The sequence below is a fragment of the Oryza sativa genome, chromosome 10 (assembly GCF_034140825.1).
Source record: "Oryza sativa Japonica Group chromosome 10, ASM3414082v1".
NCBI lineage: Eukaryota > Viridiplantae > Streptophyta > Magnoliopsida > Poales > Poaceae > Oryza > Oryza sativa.
The window spans coordinates 17,328,046-17,344,975 of NC_089044.1; the positions used below are offsets into that span (position 1 = coordinate 17,328,046).

The 16,930-nt window shown below is 44.8% G+C and overlaps 3 protein-coding genes and 1 pseudogene across 3 annotated transcripts; 3 read left to right on the forward strand and 1 right to left on the reverse strand.

Moving 5' to 3' along the window:
- The first annotated feature begins 2,072 nt into the window (after positions 1-2,072).
- LOC4348791 (NADPH-dependent aldehyde reductase-like protein, chloroplastic) lies at positions 2,073-3,117 on the forward strand. Its single transcript, NM_001423055.1, has one exon. The coding sequence runs from the start codon at positions 2,159-2,161 to the stop codon at positions 2,942-2,944; it is 786 nt and encodes a 261-aa protein (NP_001409984.1). The 5' UTR covers positions 2,073-2,158; the 3' UTR covers positions 2,945-3,117.
- A 926-nt stretch (positions 3,118-4,043) lies between these two features.
- LOC4348792 (plant intracellular Ras-group-related LRR protein 8-like) lies at positions 4,044-11,691 on the reverse strand. The gene is made up of 10 exons (NM_001423054.1): positions 11,457-11,691; positions 11,255-11,349; positions 10,211-10,375; positions 8,239-8,349; positions 8,050-8,150; positions 6,440-6,577; positions 6,055-6,103; positions 5,872-5,937; positions 4,991-5,110; positions 4,044-4,483 (listed from the first exon to the last, which is right to left on the reverse strand). Exons 1-10 carry the CDS (start codon positions 11,623-11,625, stop codon positions 4,361-4,363), a joined length of 1,137 nt encoding a protein of 378 aa, NP_001409983.1. The 5' UTR covers positions 11,626-11,691; the 3' UTR covers positions 4,044-4,360.
- A 582-nt stretch (positions 11,692-12,273) lies between these two features.
- Positions 12,274-13,949, forward strand: LOC112936581 (uncharacterized; annotated as a pseudogene).
- Positions 13,783-16,101, forward strand: LOC4348793 (uncharacterized). Its single transcript, XM_015759249.3, has one exon. The coding sequence runs from the start codon at positions 13,910-13,912 to the stop codon at positions 15,827-15,829; it is 1,920 nt and encodes a 639-aa protein (XP_015614735.1). The 5' UTR covers positions 13,783-13,909; the 3' UTR covers positions 15,830-16,101.
- The last annotated feature ends 829 nt before the right edge of the window (positions 16,102-16,930 follow it).

The window sequence follows — 16,930 nt, forward strand, 5'->3', positions numbered from 1 at the left end:
GCAAGGAAAAAGGAGGAAATTGGGGAATTCCATGAAATCCATTTCAAATTGATGTTCTTTGCTGCAAGGGTAATCCAAAAGTAGTCCCTAGTTAAATTGTTCTCCAAACACGAAAGTTATAGATAATTTTTTTAGATATATAAAATATTCATTTATTTTATGTTTGTCTAGTTTTAAAAAAATCAATATTTGGAATTTCAGAATAAATATTTAGCAATTAGTGATGGTACCTTTATCTAGCCACGCGGTTGCTCGTAATTAGAATTTGAGTATTAATTTGTTCTTAGGTTTAGAGAGTTCCGGTCGCTAGTGTAATGCCGGGTTGACAACGATGTTAAGACCATTACAAGACAAACTCGCTTAATTCATGTGTGGTGATTACTCATATGATTTATGCCTTAAGTTGTTAATTATAATATTATACTATTTTATATAATTACAATATAAATATATTATGTGTTGCGTTCATTTGTTCTTATCGGAGCAAGTAATAGTACAGTCCACTACTAGCTCCAAATCATCTATAGTCTATTTGATAGCAAATTCATATAATAGTTACCTATAAACATATACTACACTATTAATGTCCGGTCCCACAAATATGTAGCACACTGTTCTTATCTCTTCTCTTTTATTTTTTTTAAAATTTATTTATAGTTAGCTTATAGTCTGCTATTATAGCTGCTTTCAAATGAGTACGTATTCTTCGTCACTATATCCAACCTAGTTAAAAGTCATAGCCTAGTTGTCCGTCACATCTCCATACTTTTGAGACAAAAACATAATATCATTGCTTAGCCGCCACTATAGTTATCCTACTATGTATGACGGCGCCACGTATCGATTAAACAACCACAGCAACCGCGCTTGTCTGGTTGTCCCTTGATGCCGATCAGTGATCAGAGAAGATGAGCTGCTATCATCGTTTTCATACTTATAAGCTATAAAATTTAAAATGTAAAACTTAATTTTAAACATAATTTGTGATTTGTTATCATAATTTATTTTACAATATTTATTTTTAATCACTAAGACCACGTACTTATATAGAAGATATACCTATGTATTACTCCATCCGTTTTATATTATTAGTCGTTTGACTTTTTTTCTTAGTCAAACTTTTTGAACAAAATTATAAAATAAATATAATAGTATTTCTAACACAAAATAAATGTATTATAAAAATATATTTAACGTTAAATTTAATAAAATAATTTTATATTTTAGATGTTGCTAATATTTTTCATAAACTTGATTAAACTTAATAAAATTTAAACAAAAGGTCCAACAACTTATAATATAAAACTGAGGAAGTAATTTTTTGTTACTAACAAATAACGGATTAAACAGGGAAGCGCCGGGGGCTAAGAACCTGGACTCCTGGAGAAGTTGGTCAAAAGAAGAAGTCACCACTCACCACTCACCGAGACAGTGAGGGCAGGTGGGAAAAAAACTATTTTCCTTTCCATAATAGCAGTAAAATTCAACCCAAGCCCAGTGTCACCGCGTACGTCACATTTACAGCTTTTGGTCGTCTATAAAAAAGACCCTTGCCCATATTGATCATATTGAAAAAATAAATCATATTGATCATTTTTTTTAAAAAAAAAGTAGCTAATACTTAATTAATCACGTGCTAATGCATTGCTCCGTTTTTCGTGTGCAGGAGATCGGTTTCATCTCCTCTAAACGAACTCAGCCAAGTCATCGTGACAGTGAGGGCTATTTTCCTTACCATAAGAGCAAGATTAATAGTGTAGTCGGCTGCTGGCTATATTATGTCCACATCATTTTACAGCTATTGCTGAAGCCAACTAGTACAATAGTCTATCTGTTATGTTAATTTTATCATACTAATTAAATAATTACTTTTGCATGAACATAGCAATTCATATGATCACAAGTAAACTACATCCCTGTGGCCCTTTGTGGCTGCATCATGAACATGATAATTCACAACACATCTATAACAATAGCAGTAAAAATCAACCCAGCCCAGTGTCACCGCGTACGTCACATTTACAGCTTTTGGTCGTCTATAAAAAGGACCCTAGCTTGCCCATCGTGCACCTCCTCAACACACCAAAAAATCCTACTCGCGCGCCCAAACAAACACGCGAAGCAGCAACACCCCGAGCGAGTGAGTGCGTGTGAAGCCATGGCGGCGCCAGCAGCCAGCGCGCTCCCGCTCGACGGCCGCGTCGCGCTCGTCACCGGCGGCTCCCGCGGCATCGGCCGCGAGGTGTGCGCCCACCTCGCCTCCCTCGGCGCCCGCGTCGTCGTCAACTACGCCTCCAACTCCGCCAACGCCGACGCCTTCGCCGCCGACCTCAACTCCCGCGGCGCCGCCGCCCTCCCGCGCGCCGTGGCGGTGCGCGCCGACGTGTCCGACCCGGCGGCGGTGCGCGCGCTGTTCGACCGCACGGAGGAGGCGTTCGGCACGCCGCCGCACATCGTCGTCGCCTGCGCGGGCCTCCTGGAGTCCAAGTACCCGTCGCTGGCCGACACCGCCGTGGAGGACTTCGACGCCATGCTCGCCGTCAACGTGCGCGGCACGTTCCTGGTGTGCCGCGAGGCGGCGAACCGCTTCCCGGCGGGGGCGGGGGGCCGCGTCGTGACGTTCTCGTCGTCCATCCTCGGCACGCTCCTCCCCGGGTACGCGGCGTACACGGCGACGAACGGCGCGGTGGAGGCGATGACGAGGATCATGGCGAAGGAGGTGGCGGCGAAGGGGGTGACGGCGAACGTGGTGGCGCCGGGGCCGGTGAGGACGGAGCTGTTCATGGCGGGGAAGGACGAGGCGTTCGTGAAGAAGGTGGAGGAGAGGTCGATGGGGCGGATCGCCGAGACGACGGACGTCGCGCCGGTGGTGGCCTTCCTCGTCAGCGACGCCGCGGCGTGGGTGAACGGCCAGGTCATCCGGGTCAATGGCGGCTTCGCGTGACCGAGCTCTCTCCCCCTTCGTGTGCTTCTCCGATAAGCTGGAGTGTTATAGGAGTATTATTGTTGGTGTGTTGGAATAAAAAAAAATGAATAGCTTTGGCTTGTATGTAGAGTGACAGTTGTATAGTGACATAATAAAATAATAATAAATTTGTAATGTTTAGTGAGGTAATACTCTATCTGTAGAGTGACAGTACATGATAAATCTGTCTCTATCTTTTTCTCTATCTCTATCTCTATTTCTACTATTATAAAAATTAAATATATTTTTATCGGTACTTTGGTAAATCACCCATGTATTAGTCTATTTTTAAGTTTATTCGCTTTTGGAAACACAGATTTGTATTTGAGTCTATTTCTAAGTTCGTTCGTTTTTTAAAATACAAAAGGAGTTGTATAAGAAATTTCTTTAAAAAAAACATTAGACTACTAATTGCATCTCATGATTTTCTTAGAAAATATATCACTAAGTGAATTTCCATAGTAAATTTCACCTTAACTAAATAGTAGCAATAATAAGATTAAAATAGCCTCCAACCGTTGCAAGGTTGCAACGTGGATTTTTTCTAATATATATATACGTATAAAGTCTCTAATGTCTACAAGTGATTACTGCTCCCTCCGTCACTTAATACTACTCCACTTGGCACCTGATATTATCCATATTTACTTTACCGTAAAACAGAGAGGGAGACCGCACAGCATATTAAAATATGGAATGTTTATAGGGTGATATTATCCATATTTACAAAAAAGGCATTATGTTGTATCCGTATCCGGGACTACCTATTAATCTTTCGATAGATTTATAGTTTTGAATCTTACGGAATTTTTAACTAATTGATATAGCCCTTTTTAAATGAAATAAACATGTCAAAAAGCGTAAATCTAGAGGAAAAAAATGTTGTAAAAATCTAATTTTGGTGCATTGTAACTAAGTGTAAATGCTATGCAACTGATTTTAAGTGTTATGTAACTGAGTGTAAATATTTTGTAACTAAGTATAACTGTAAGTATGATATCATAATCTTGATGCAAGATCCTACGGAAAAAAAAAGATAGGAGCCAAAAATCTGTCAAGTGAAATAGCAAATCTGAATCCAGTAAGTTTCCGTTCATCATAATTCAAACCATTCAAAATTTATTAGTGGTCAAAGTTACAACAGGATTGGTCAACAGTCACGAGTAAATAGAAATGGACGGAGTAATGTTTTTCCACTCTTGATGCCCTAAACAGTTTAAAGAATCCCTAAAAAGAAGGGATTTTGAAAAAGGATGAAGTACAAGTACATATCTAGGATTGATGTGAGTAGCAACATCAGCTCCTAATTTGTTCTTAAGTATACAAGTTATTCTTGCGACAACGGATTAAGCTGGAGACATAAAATACACAATCTTATCCAAAGAGAGATTTTATTTATAAACGCCTGTAATCGTCATCCGCACCTTCATCGAACACAACTGATGATCCCACCCGGAAATCGAGCTGCTTTTGATGCTTCTTCCTTCGACGTTCGTCAAACTCCTCCCAACCGTCCACCTGTTTTCCACAAGTAAAAACTGGCATTAGCAGTGGCAAGGTTGAAATGTCTCCATCAGAGCCAGGACCAATGAAAGCAACCGCTAGCAAATAAACGACTTATCCGCCTTTTTCGCAACGGAAAGGTAAATATATGGTGGAAATCCCAACTTAGGTGAAAACTCGTGTAAACCCAAGCCAAAAAAGTCGTCTAAATTCATCAAAATAAATCACACATGTAGATGGACACGAGTTGTCACCTAAGTTGGGGTTTTCACCACATGTTTACCCTGAACTATATAACTTGATCAACGTTGTGGGTATTATGTATTATGTATTTAACGTGGTGGGTATCAACTTTGGCGTCCCAAAAAGTGAAACCAATAGGCTATTTAAGAGAGTGATTACTGAACTGTCCAGGTCTTAAGCATATGCTGGTAGCTATCTTAATTCAGTAGAGTACTGACCATAACAAAGTAACAAACACTACATAACTGTGAAGCCTTGGGTCACTTAGGTCACTTATACCTGCCGAAGAACGTCGTTTGTGATTTCAGTGCCATGGAGATCAAGTGTAATGAGCTGCGAGCATTTTATGAAGAAAGCTGAAGGTAGGGATGTAAGACCATTGTTCCGTACACTCAAAGCCTGATGGAATAAAGTTATTTTGAAAAAAGGAACATTAGAAACTGATGACAGTACAATGTAACTGATTATTACACCCATGCTAGACAAAAGAAAAAATATTGAATGGAAAAAAAATATCACCATAAAGGAAAGCACAAATAACCATCTGCTCTGACATAAATAATATACAGTGAACAACTAGAAGCAGCAGGATAGTAAATCTTTTGACCAAGTTTAGCTAGTAATGCTATAGTTTAATAACGATCTGGTGCAATAATCATATACTCCCTCCAGTCAAAAATATCTGTTGTTTAGGACAAGGTTTGGTCAAACAATTAAAATTCCGACAAAAATATTTTTGACCGGAGGGAGTATAACAAATGAACGATAAATACTCATGACTCTCTCAACTGTCAAGTCATAAGCCAAAACTTTGTCCACCGTATGCTGATAATAAATAAAAAATTAAGTTCAAACTGAACCTGCAGGCTACATGATACCACAAAATTGCATGGAATGTTTCACGCTGACTACTCACATATCAGGTTTGTTGTGGCATTACTGTTGTGCGAAATAATATTTTTATATGTTCATTGGTTATGAACATGCAACTTAAACTTCCTTAAAATGGGGGAGTAAGCATGTAGTTGTACCATCTTGAACCAAGGGCACTAGTAATATCTTGTTTCAATGCTAGGAACAAGATAGCTTAGAAGTATGCATGCAGATTTAGTCTTTTATTAAGGAATATATTTCTCCATGTGTGGCCCATAGGCACATACCTTGAGATGTTGAAGGTTTCCAAAAGCCTCTGGCAGTTCAGCCAAAAGATTTGATGACAAATCAACCTAATGAAATTAAAAATTTTGATGAACCAGAAATTGCCATATGGAAACTCAGAAGAGCTAAGTGCTCAGTATGGCCTAGAACTAGAAGGAAAACTGAAACAGAAATAAAGCACACACCTCATTGAGAGATTCACAACCACCTATAGATGAAGGCAATGAAGTTATCCTGCCAACAAGTGAAATTGTAGCAGTGTGGAAGTCAGGATACCTTTCAATTCTCAAAACAAAAGTAATCATGTAAATTCTCATTAGAAGTATAAGAAAAGACATATTTTCTGGCTTGATAGAATACATTTTCTTTAAAAGTTTTTCTATAATGGAACTGCTCACAGGCTGAAAGTCTCACATGATTGTGAAAAATCTATCAACAACTATATTATATACAGAAATCCTCTCTTGAGGTAACTCTTCACATTAGCACAAAGTGTAAATTATGCTATAAGCATAGCAAAAAAATGAGACTTCAATGAGTCACTTCAGTTAAGCACTAGTAGCACAGTACCTATTATTATTTGCTATCAGAATCTCAAGATGCTTCAGTAACCCTATTTCAACAGGTAAGTTCTCAAGCCTGTTATTTGCAATACGAAGTTCACGTAAATGAGTTATTGAGCCCAAACTTGAAGGTAAAGTGACCAGCCTGCATGAAAAATTATAAATTTAGAACATATCATCTCGTCATCTTCAATTCTAAACAATAATGGCGGACATGAAACTTCCTAATGGATAAAGACCTAAGGTCTACTGTGCCTTGCCAGCATGCCCATAATCTGCTACCGTGGACAGGTTGCCCTGGCACCTTTGATATTGCTGGCCCAGCATGACACGGGTGCTGGCACAAGACAGGAAAATTAAGGGATACAAGAACAATTTGCACCACATAAACCACTGAGATAAACTGAGCACCTCAAGGCCTTTCCAGTTATTCAAGAAAAAACAAGGGTTAATTAGATACATACCATTAAAAATTTATCAGTTTTGAAATATACCATCAGTATTCGCGTATTTGGAACCATGCCATTACAATTTTACACATATTCAAGATATGCCACTACCTACCATTTACGAAAAAATTTGGACCAAATTACCCTTCTTTGCTTCTTTTTCTCCCCTCTCCTTCTTCCACAGCTCAGAGAACAGGCGGCGGCGGAGCAAGCGGCGGCGGAGCGAGCGGCAGCAGCGGCAGCGTCGGAGCGAGCGGCGAGCGGCAGCGGCGGAGCAGCGGCGGCAGCAACGGCAGCAGCGGCAGCGGCGGCGGAGCGGCGGCAGCAGCGAGCGGCGAGCAACAGCGGTGGAGCGAGCGGCAGTGGCGGAGCGAGCGGCAGCGGCGGAGCCGGCAGCGTGCGGAGAGGCGGCGACCAGCAACGGCAGCAATGGCGCGAGCGGCGAGCGGCAGCGGCGGAGCGGCGGCGGCAGCGTGCGGAGCGGCGGCGAGTAACAACGGCAGCAGCGGCGCGAGCGGCGAGCGGCAGCGGCGGCGGAGCAACGGCAGCGGTGAGCGGCAGCGGCGGTGCGGCGGCAGCAGCATGCGGAGCGGCGGCGAGCAGCAGCGCGAGCGGCGAGCAGCAGCGGCATCGAGCAGCAACGGCGCGGCAGCGGCAGCAGCAGCGGCGGTGACGGCGCCGGAGTTGAAGCAGCGGGGAGAGAGAGCTTGAAGATGAGAGAAGAGGGAGAGAGGTAGAAGATGAGGGCATTTTCGTCCAATACATGCAAAATACGTGTCTTAGTGGCACCACTGAAATTACAAACAAATATCAATGGCATCGTTCCAAATACGCAAATAGTAATGGTATATTTCAAAACCGGTGAATTTTTAATGGCATGTATCTAATTAACCCAAAAAAGAACCAGCTTAAGATATTATGCATTGCTACATTTTTCTTTTCAATGTATGAGCCTAACTGTTTAAGTGGAGTTTGAAATATTAGGTGGGTGAATCTAAGAACATATATAAGAGTCTGGAGAAAAAAAAATTATAGCTTAGCGGTTTTCATTATTGAGAGCACAAAGAGAAGATTATTTAAGGAAATTACAAAGGGTTGTTTATATCCACTGGCAACAAAACAAATATTCATAGCATGATGAAACAGGATGTTGAAAAATCAGACCTACCGATTTTGGCTTAGAGATAAAACTGTTAATGTTTGAACACATGTTAGGCCTTCCCAGGAAATGTTCCCATCAGCTATATCATTAGCAGTCAGGATCAATTTCTACAAGATGAAAGGATGATACATTCAATTATATTTCCTTGTGAATGAAGAAGATGTCTCAACCAACATATTGGGGAAGAACAATTACCTGTAAAGATCTCAGAGCAGCAATTTCTTGTGGAATTGCTTCAATACAGTTGTTACTGACATCCAGTACTCTAATAGAAGAACCACAGCCCCATACTTCTTCAGGCACTGCCTACTCGAAAAGACAACCACAGTATAAGCCCAAAAATTCAACCAAAAGTGAAATTAAGGGTGTGTTTGGTTGCTCGAATGCACTCAGCCTGGCTCGTATGCCTCATCCAGGCTGGGTTTAGCCTGGTTAGAATGATGCAATAGGAGTTGTTTGGTTGTATGTATTAGATGAGCCCGGCTCGTATGAGATATTGTTTGGTTGGTTGGATATAAAAACTTGTATGCAAAAGATTGTGTTTGGTTGGATGCATGTACTTTGAACTCAATTGTCTCTTTATTTGGATGGTGATATTAGCCAACCATACATAAATATTATCTAATCTATAATCTTTCAAATTTGAACAAAATGTAGTATCAAATTTAATTAGGTAGAACAAATAGAAACTCAATAAATTGTAACATGACAGGACTGTATTATTAATTTTCACAAAATAAAAGATCGAAACGGTAAATTACGCAGTAGCAGTACACGTTCCTTAATCACGTGCTTAATCGGCAAGAAAAAGAAAACAAGTAAACGTTCCTAATCACGGGCTTAATCGGCGAGAAAAAGAAGAAAAGAAGGAAAAAAAAAAGAAAAGAGAAAGCCCTCGAAGCCTTCGTCCCCATCGCTGGTCGACAGAGACCGCTGACGCTGAGAGCCCATGACCGCCGCTCGTCGCTCCTCCCCCTTGCGCCCCGTCTGTCGCTGTCGTCGGAGTTTGTGGCTCCGGATCTGTTGCTTCCGGACGCCCTGCCCACTGGATCCGGAACATCGCAGGTCCTGAAGGAGGGAGTTGGGAGCCAACGAAGAAGACAGCGCCGGCGAGAACGAGGAGAAGAGGAGGAAGATGATGCCGGCGGTGGCGACGTTGCCCTCCAAGCGACCAGATCCGGGTATCCTCGTTGAGCCCTCCTTCCTCTTGCCCTCTTCTTCCTCCTGGATCTGGCCCTCTTCTTCCTTGGATATGGCCGAGCTCGAGCTCACCAGACGGCTGGATACCCTCGTCGAGCCTTCTTCCTCCTGGATCTGCCCGGGCTCAAGCCGTTGAAGAGGAGGGAAACTGATGGAGACGACGGCGACCGATTGCTGAGGAAACAAATGAGGGGAGGGGATTGCGAGATGGCTCGACCCCTGCCCGTTGCCTGCACCCCCTCATCCCGCGGCTGCACCCGCTCATCCCCGCGTGTGCATGAGCCTAGCCTGGCTGAGGAGCTACGGTCGATTCCTGCGTTTCCCCTCAGCCTGGCCCAACGGTCCTTTTTGCATCAGCTGAGCCTGGCTCCCATGCCCATGCAGGCAACCAAACACAGCGAATTTTGCTGAGGAGATGCGAGCCACCCTTCATACAGGCAACCAAACACACCCTAAGTGTTGAACAAACAAAAGTGTGAGAAACAGCTAATAAGACTCTTAATTCAAAAGGGTAAAGATAATGGATAGTAAGGAATATCAATGAAGTTCTTGAATGCTGAACAACTAAAAGGCCTGCTTTATCACGTGGTGATGAATAATAGATGCCTTGTATGCACTGAAAATCCTGATTCAGTTGATAGCGGCAGTCAAATGGCTGTGCGCCTGTGCCATATAAATCAGTCTTCCAATCATGATTCATGAATAGCATTTTGCAAACAGATGCATTAAAGAAAGTATGTTCAAGACTATTATAGTATTTTCTACAGGCTGTGGTGACTACAAAAGTATACAAATAATACTCTAGCGATGTGCATGTTTTTCCTTACCAACGATTGGCAGTTTTGACACAGGCACTTCAATTTGCTTTTGATAGAAAGGCAGACATGGAAAGTTTCATGAACTTCAAAGCATAACTACGCTAAGTTGCTTAGTTTAAAAGTAATGTAAGAAAGTTGGAATCAGTTACCTTCAAGCTGGAATCAGACAATGCAATAATACCAGTTGCTTTCCAACGTTCAGGTCGGATTTTACTGACATTTGTATCCGACTTTTGTATTTGAGCTTCCTTCACATTTGAGGCTCTTCTCGTGCTTGGTGCTGGAACACTACTATTCTTAGTGATGGGACCGTCCTGTTGGAGAGTGGAACACATGTAAGCTCAATACAATGAATTGGACAAGAAATTGATTTCTCACGCTGCTTTGGCACTGCAATAAGGTTTTTTTTTAAGCAAAAAGGTAGAGAGACTCTACCTTATAACCATTGTATTAATGGTAGGTCAAGAGTACAGAGAAATAGAGGGGAGGGTACAAGAAAAGAGAAAAAAAAAGAAAAAGAAGAAAGAAGAAAGAAGAGAAAAAAGGAAAAACCAAGTACAATAAGGAGTAGAGAAAGGGAGAAAGGAAAGAGAAGAAAATGCAGAAAGAAATATAACAGGAAAAAGAAAGATAAAAGCAAATTTTACAGCATAATTCATCTTGATGTTGTTGCAGCAAACTCCCATTTGGGGCAGCAATGCAGCATAGATCAGCTGAGCTCGAGTAACCAGCTGGTGATATGGCTGCGATGTCTGCATTTGATGCGATGTTTCCACAGACTGAGCTTGTCCTTGATTTCTTGTAGCAATTGTGAAATGGCAAATATTTTTGTTGCGAAAAGTGGCTGTTGCAGACGTCCCACAGAACATTAGCGCAAGCGGCAAACGGGCAAAGCATATAGGCAATCCTGCCTTGAGGTGCGGTTGGGTCAAGGATATGACAGTACTACAAACTATTCAGCCATTTACCCCAAACATCACAGTTCACGAATCTCAATATTAAGAGGAAATGGTGTCGAATCGGAGTAAAAAATCAAGCTAATTAACATATGGAGGCACCTACAAAACGAATTCTGATCGTCATTCAACTTCGGCAACCACAAAAGGCTCCCTCAAATCAAACTGTACCTCACCACATTCCAAAAGGAGCTAATTGCTAAAAACACTAAAGATGAGGCGGTTAATTTAATTTACCCCCTGATGGAGCCCCTGCGAGGCCATGAGCATGACCTTGGATCCGTTCACCACCTGCATCGAGCTCAGGCTGGCGGCATCCGCCAGAACTTTCCCTGCAACCACATCAAGAGAACGATAAGTATCCAAAACCTATAATCGGAAGCAGATTGGCGGTCAGGAGGAGGTCAAGGGTTTGGGTGGGGGAGGGGGAATCGGGTGCCTTTGCAGATGAGCCTCTGGCCGCGGGGGAGGACGTTGGTGAGCGGCTGGAGGAGGCGCTTCAGGTCGGCGGCGGTGGCGGCGGCCGGGACCTCCACCGGGATCGTGCGGCCGCCGAACTTGACCTGGACGGTGATGGTCGGCGGCGGCGGCGGCGGCGAGCTCTCCATGGTGGCCTCCCTCCCGTCTCCCGTCCACTCTGCCAACTGCCTACTTGTTTGGCTGATTGCCCCTTCAGCCTCCACAGTTTCTCGCCGGGGTAAATTTCACAGTAACTCTCTCGGTTGGGTAAAATCCAATTGGAAGGTCCGATATAGTCATTTACTCCCTCCGTCCCATAAAATACCAACCTAATACTATAAATCTAGCAATACATATATATCACATCCGGTCATAGATTTATTTTTTATGGGACGGAGGGAGCAAGATACTGCTGATTTTTTTCACAATCTTTGATCATTTGTTTTATTAAAAAATTTATATAAATCTTAAAAATTATAAGTAATGCTCAAAGTTACTTTAGTGATAAATCAAGAAAAAAATATTTACTTAATTTTTTTAATAGTATGAGTAGTATGTAAAAAGTCAACAGCGTTAGCGTCGTATATTAAGAAAGGAGGTAGTATGTTTTTAGCACGAGGTCGTTTATAAAGAAAAATAGTTGTATGTACAAGATAAGTTAACTTTTTATTTGATTGGTAAGATGAGTCGTTGATTGGTAAGATGAGTCACGATTTACTTGGTGGCTCACACTGGATGTTTCATATTGGTGAAGTGTCCTCGATGTTTATGTTTCCGTTGGATCGACTATGATGGCTATGACGGTGATCAAATTTGGAATCCGCAATACCATAAATCTCTACTCCTATACTATTACAAGCCGTGTGAAAAAAAAAAGGTCCCGAGATAATATTGACTCAATTTTTCCTCGGTTTCACAGACGTGGCATATAGTGGGCACCATATGTCAGTGTCATATCTTCACTTCACTTCTCTTCTCTTCTTTTTTTTCTCTTTTCTTCTTCTCTTTTCTCTACTCTTTCCTTTTGTCTCCTCTCTTCTCTTCTTCAGCGAGATTGGCAGGGCGGGGGCAGGCAGAAGGCGAAGCAGGCAGGGGCAGCGGGCGAGTGCAGCGGCGAGCGGCGCAGTGAGCAAAGCAAGAAGGGGGCGGGGCGCATCACCTGTGGCCCGTGCGACAACCATGGCGCAATCCAGTGCGGCCGCTCCCACTACACGAAGGCCATCCTCGCCGTGCAATCCCTCAAGCGCCTCACCTCCTCTGACCGCTCCTCGGCCGCCTCCTCAAGAGCGACCTCCTCGCCACATGGCCGAGCTCCAGCGTCATGGCTACTGGTCCATCGTGCCGAACCTTGGTACCACGCCGACCTGGCCATCTATGCCACGTTCGTGTCCTCCTCGCCGATAATCGAGGACGGCGCCGCCGCCCCTGTGGATGCGCTCGTGGAGGCGTTCCTGGAGGAGAATGAGCAAGGCGGCAGGTTCGTGGAGGGGGAGGAGGACTTGTACAAGCTGACGCGTTGGTGGTGAAGGGGAGGGCGCATGCGACGTGGAGGGTGTATGAGGCGGTGGTAAGGATAGGAGGCTACGAGGTGGACGAGTACATGTAAGGGGGATGAAAAGCTGGGCTTCAAGACAGAGGCGGCGGAGGTATAGGTGGACTTCTAGGAGTTGGAGGCTAGGATCTCGCCGCTAGCCAGAAACATGCTTGATGAAATTCACGCAAGAGAGAAGAGCAGCACAACTGCGGCTTAAATGTGAATCTAATTATCGTTTAGAAACCTGAGGATTATTAAATTTACTGTTGTTTCTTTTGTACTCATAGTCATAGCCGCGCCGCCCCCTGCCTGCTTTGCCCGCTGGCCTCTCAGTCTTGGTGAAGTAGAGAAGAGAGGAGATGAAAGAAAAGAGGAGAGAAAAGAGAAGAAGAAGAAGAAGAAGAAGAAGAAAAAGAAGAGAAGAGAATAGAGGACGCTAAATTGTGGGGTCCACGTAATGCCACGTCAGCGCAACCTAGGAAAAACTGAGTCAATAATGTCTCAGGACCTTTTTTTTTTTTTTTGCACGGTTTGTGATAGTTGAGGGGTATAGATTTCTGATATTGTGGACTGGGGATATCAGCTAGACTCGACGTAAAGTTGAGGGACGTCATGTGAACTTATTCAAAAAAAAGAAGCGAAATTCCGGCCCATGAAAGCCCACAACAACAGACCGCAATTCCCGGGCCACCCCAGTCAACGGGCCATCCGACACCGCCCATCGCCGGCGACCACCGCAAGCAACCGCGGCCACATTCCCCAGTAAAAAAACACCAACACTGGAGTAAGCCGCACGCACCCTCGCCTTGTCGGCGACTCCTCCCACTCCCAGATCCCCACCTCGCTCTCACTCCCCCACTCTTCCCCCCTCGCCGCGGCGGCCAGATCCGGGCGGCGGAATGCTGGGCCGGGCGGGGGCGCTGTCCGCGGCGCGGTGGCGCGGCGGCGCCGGGACCGGGACCGGGATCGGGATCGACCTGCGCGCCGCGCTGCGCTCCGGGGGCAACCTCCTCTTCGCGCTCTTCGTGGCGGCCGTCCTCGCCTTCACCCTCCTCGCCGCGGTCCACAGCCCCGACGACCCGCTCCTCCACCCCTCATCGCACCAGCTCACCGCGTTCCTCACCTCCGCCACCTCCAACTCCACCTTCCTCGCCGACGACTCCGTCCTCCGCACCGGCGAGGACTTCGCCGCCGCCATCGGCGCCAACTCCTCCGATGCCGCCGCCGCCGCGGAGGCCACCGTCGTCGCCGAGGCCGTCCCGTTCATCAAGCTCGAGGACGTCGCGACCAAGGAGGAGTCGTCGGGGGCGGAGCGGGCCGTCACCGTTGACACCGACGCCAGCTCGGACGCGGGCGCCGCGGCGGAGGAGAACCCCATCGTCGAGGCGGTCTCCTGCGACACGGAGGCGCCGGTGGACTGCACGGGGGACAAGGATCTCTTCAACCTGCTCATGCGCACGGCGATCGAGAAGTTCTCCGACCTCCACTTCTACCGCTTCGGCCGCCCCGTCGCCGTGCCGGGGAGCCCCATGGAGTGCGACCTCGCATGGCGCTTCCGCCCCGCCGAGGACACCAACGGCCGCACCACCTACTACAAGGACTACCGCCGCTTCACGCTCACCCGCGACGTCAACACCTGCAACCTCGTCGTCGGCAATGTGGGCGAGTACCACTCCGGCACCGGCGCCAAGCGCAGCGGCCGCCGCAAGGGCAAGAAGGGGAAGAAGGGCAAGCGCGAGGCACCGGTCACCGACTTTGTGCCGGCCAAGACGCAGATGAGGCTCGATGAGAACGCTGCCAATGCAGACACCACGGCCGCCTCCGAGCCGGAGCTAGTTGTCGGTGAAGCTGTCAATGACAATTTACCGGTGGTCGAATCTGAGTCTGAATTCAGCCGCGGAAAGTATCTCATCTACATGGGCGGTGGTGAGAGATGCAAGAGCATGAACCACTACGTTTGGGGATTCTTGTGTGCACTTGGTGAGGCACAGTACTTGAACCGGACACTTGTTATGGACCTTAATGTGTGCCTCAATTCACGGTATACTTCAAGTGGCAAGGATGAAGAGAGAGATTTTAGGCTCTACTTTGATTTTGAGCACTTGAAGCAATCAGCATCGGTCATTGACCAGAGCCAGTTCTGGACAGATTGGGGGAAGTGGCACAAGAAGGATAGACTGAAGAATCACTACACTGAAGACATCAAGGTGACCCCGATGCAACTTCGTGACGTCAAGGACACACTGATCATGAGGAAGTTTGGGAATGTTGAGCCTGATAACTTCTGGTCTCGTGTATGTGAGGGTGAGACGGAGGCAGTGATCAAGCGCCCATGGTATTTATTGTGGAAATCGCGTCGATTGATGGAGATCGTGTCTGCCATTTCCTCCCGGATGGATTGGGACTTTGATTCAGTCCATGTTGTGAGGGGGGAGAAAGCCCAGAACAAACAGTTGTGGCCAAATCTTGATAGAGATACTTCTCCAGATAGTCTCCTTACGACACTTAATGATAAGGTCGGTGCTGGCCGGCATTTGTACATTGCAACCAATGAACCCGATAAATCATTCTTTGACCCAATGAAGGGTAAGTATCGAACACACTTCCTGGATGACTTCAAGGATTTATGGGATGAGAACAGCGAGTGGTACACTGAAACAAAGGAGCTGAGCAATGGTAATGCTGTTGAATTCGATGGATACATGAGGGTTGCAGTTGACACTGAGGTGTTCCTTCGGGGGAAGAGGAAATTGGAGACATTCAGTGATCTTACTCGTGATTGCAAGAATGGTGTCAATACATGCCCTGCTTCCTCATGAACATCTCGTGAATTATGTGCGCTGAGTCTCAAATGTTGTGCTTGATATAATATTTTTGAACTACCGTGTATCTTAAGCACATATGGCTTTGTTGTAGCTAGCTAGTTCATATGAGTGTTTCTGCAGGACACTGTTGTTGTATTTTATCACCCAGAACACATTAGTTTGTTGAATTCATGCATCGGCACTTTGTAGTTTGTACTAATTGCTTAAACAAGAAATTTGCTCAATGTTACCATGTTAAGCCTCTATTCTGAGGTATTCATCATCTACTGATTTTAGTACTTATTGTACTTTGATGTAAAATCAGTTTAGTTTAGCATGAAGGTCAGTACACCTGGCCTGAGAAATTGAAACCAACCATCAGTGTTTGAAAACTGAAGGTTTTTTTTTTCTTTTAGGAAATTGAAGAACTTACGATTAATATCAGGTTACCAGTTACTGAAGGCTTGCTATATATGCTGAGTTAGTGCACACATCATTTTGCCTTCTGTTCTGTGGAGAGAAAGTGCATGTATACCTTTCTTGTGTGAGCTGAAAACATAATAACACAAATGTTTGTGATGTCAAATCTGGAACGTTGAAATGAACTACTCTTGATCTTTGTGAAGATAATGGATCGAATGCATCTTATTCCATTTGGGAGTTTTGTGCTTTAAATTATCATGTCCTACCAAGCACTCTATTCATCTCCCTTTCAATCCTTAGGAGGATGACAATGAAGCAAGCAATAGGAAAATTCACTATTTTTGGGCTATTTCTATAGTTGTATTAAATTGTTGATTATTCAGGCCCTGTTTAGATTCCAATTTTTTTCTTCAAACTTTTAACTTTTCCGTCACATTGAACTTTTATACACACACAAACTTCCAACTTTTCCGTCACATCGTTCCAATTTCTTCAAACTTCTATTTTTGATGTGAAACTAAACACAGCCACAGCTTCATGGTTGGGGCCAACCGCCGAAAGACTCAGTTGCTATTTCTTTCTTTCTTTTGGCCAGTTACCTGCTGGATCTGCATTTTGTTCCTTTTCAAGCTGCCCAAGGCCACCCTTGATTTTCCACGATTAGCCATTTTGTTCATCGGTTAGCTAGAGTTC

What these genes read in the sequence shown, in the direction of transcription:
- LOC4348792 (NM_001423054.1), bottom strand. Translation starts at nt 11,625, where the DNA reads ATGGAGAGCTCGCCGCCGCCGCCGCCGCCGACCATCACCGTCCAGGTC. An exon ending in TTATCTCTAAGCCAAAATCG is followed by an intron (nt 6,578 to 8,049) that starts GTAGGTCTGATT and finishes TTTTTCATGCAG; the next exon opens with GCTGGTCACTTTACCTTCAA. An exon ending in GAAACCTTCAACATCTCAAG is followed by an intron (nt 5,111 to 5,871) that starts GTATGTGCCTAT and finishes TTATTCCATCAG; the next exon opens with GCTTTGAGTGTACGGAACAA.
- LOC4348791 (NM_001423055.1), top strand. Translation starts at nt 2,159, where the DNA reads ATGGCGGCGCCAGCAGCCAGCGCGCTCCCGCTCGACGGCCGCGTCGCG.
- LOC4348793 (XM_015759249.3), top strand. Translation starts at nt 13,910, where the DNA reads ATGCTGGGCCGGGCGGGGGCGCTGTCCGCGGCGCGGTGGCGCGGCGGC.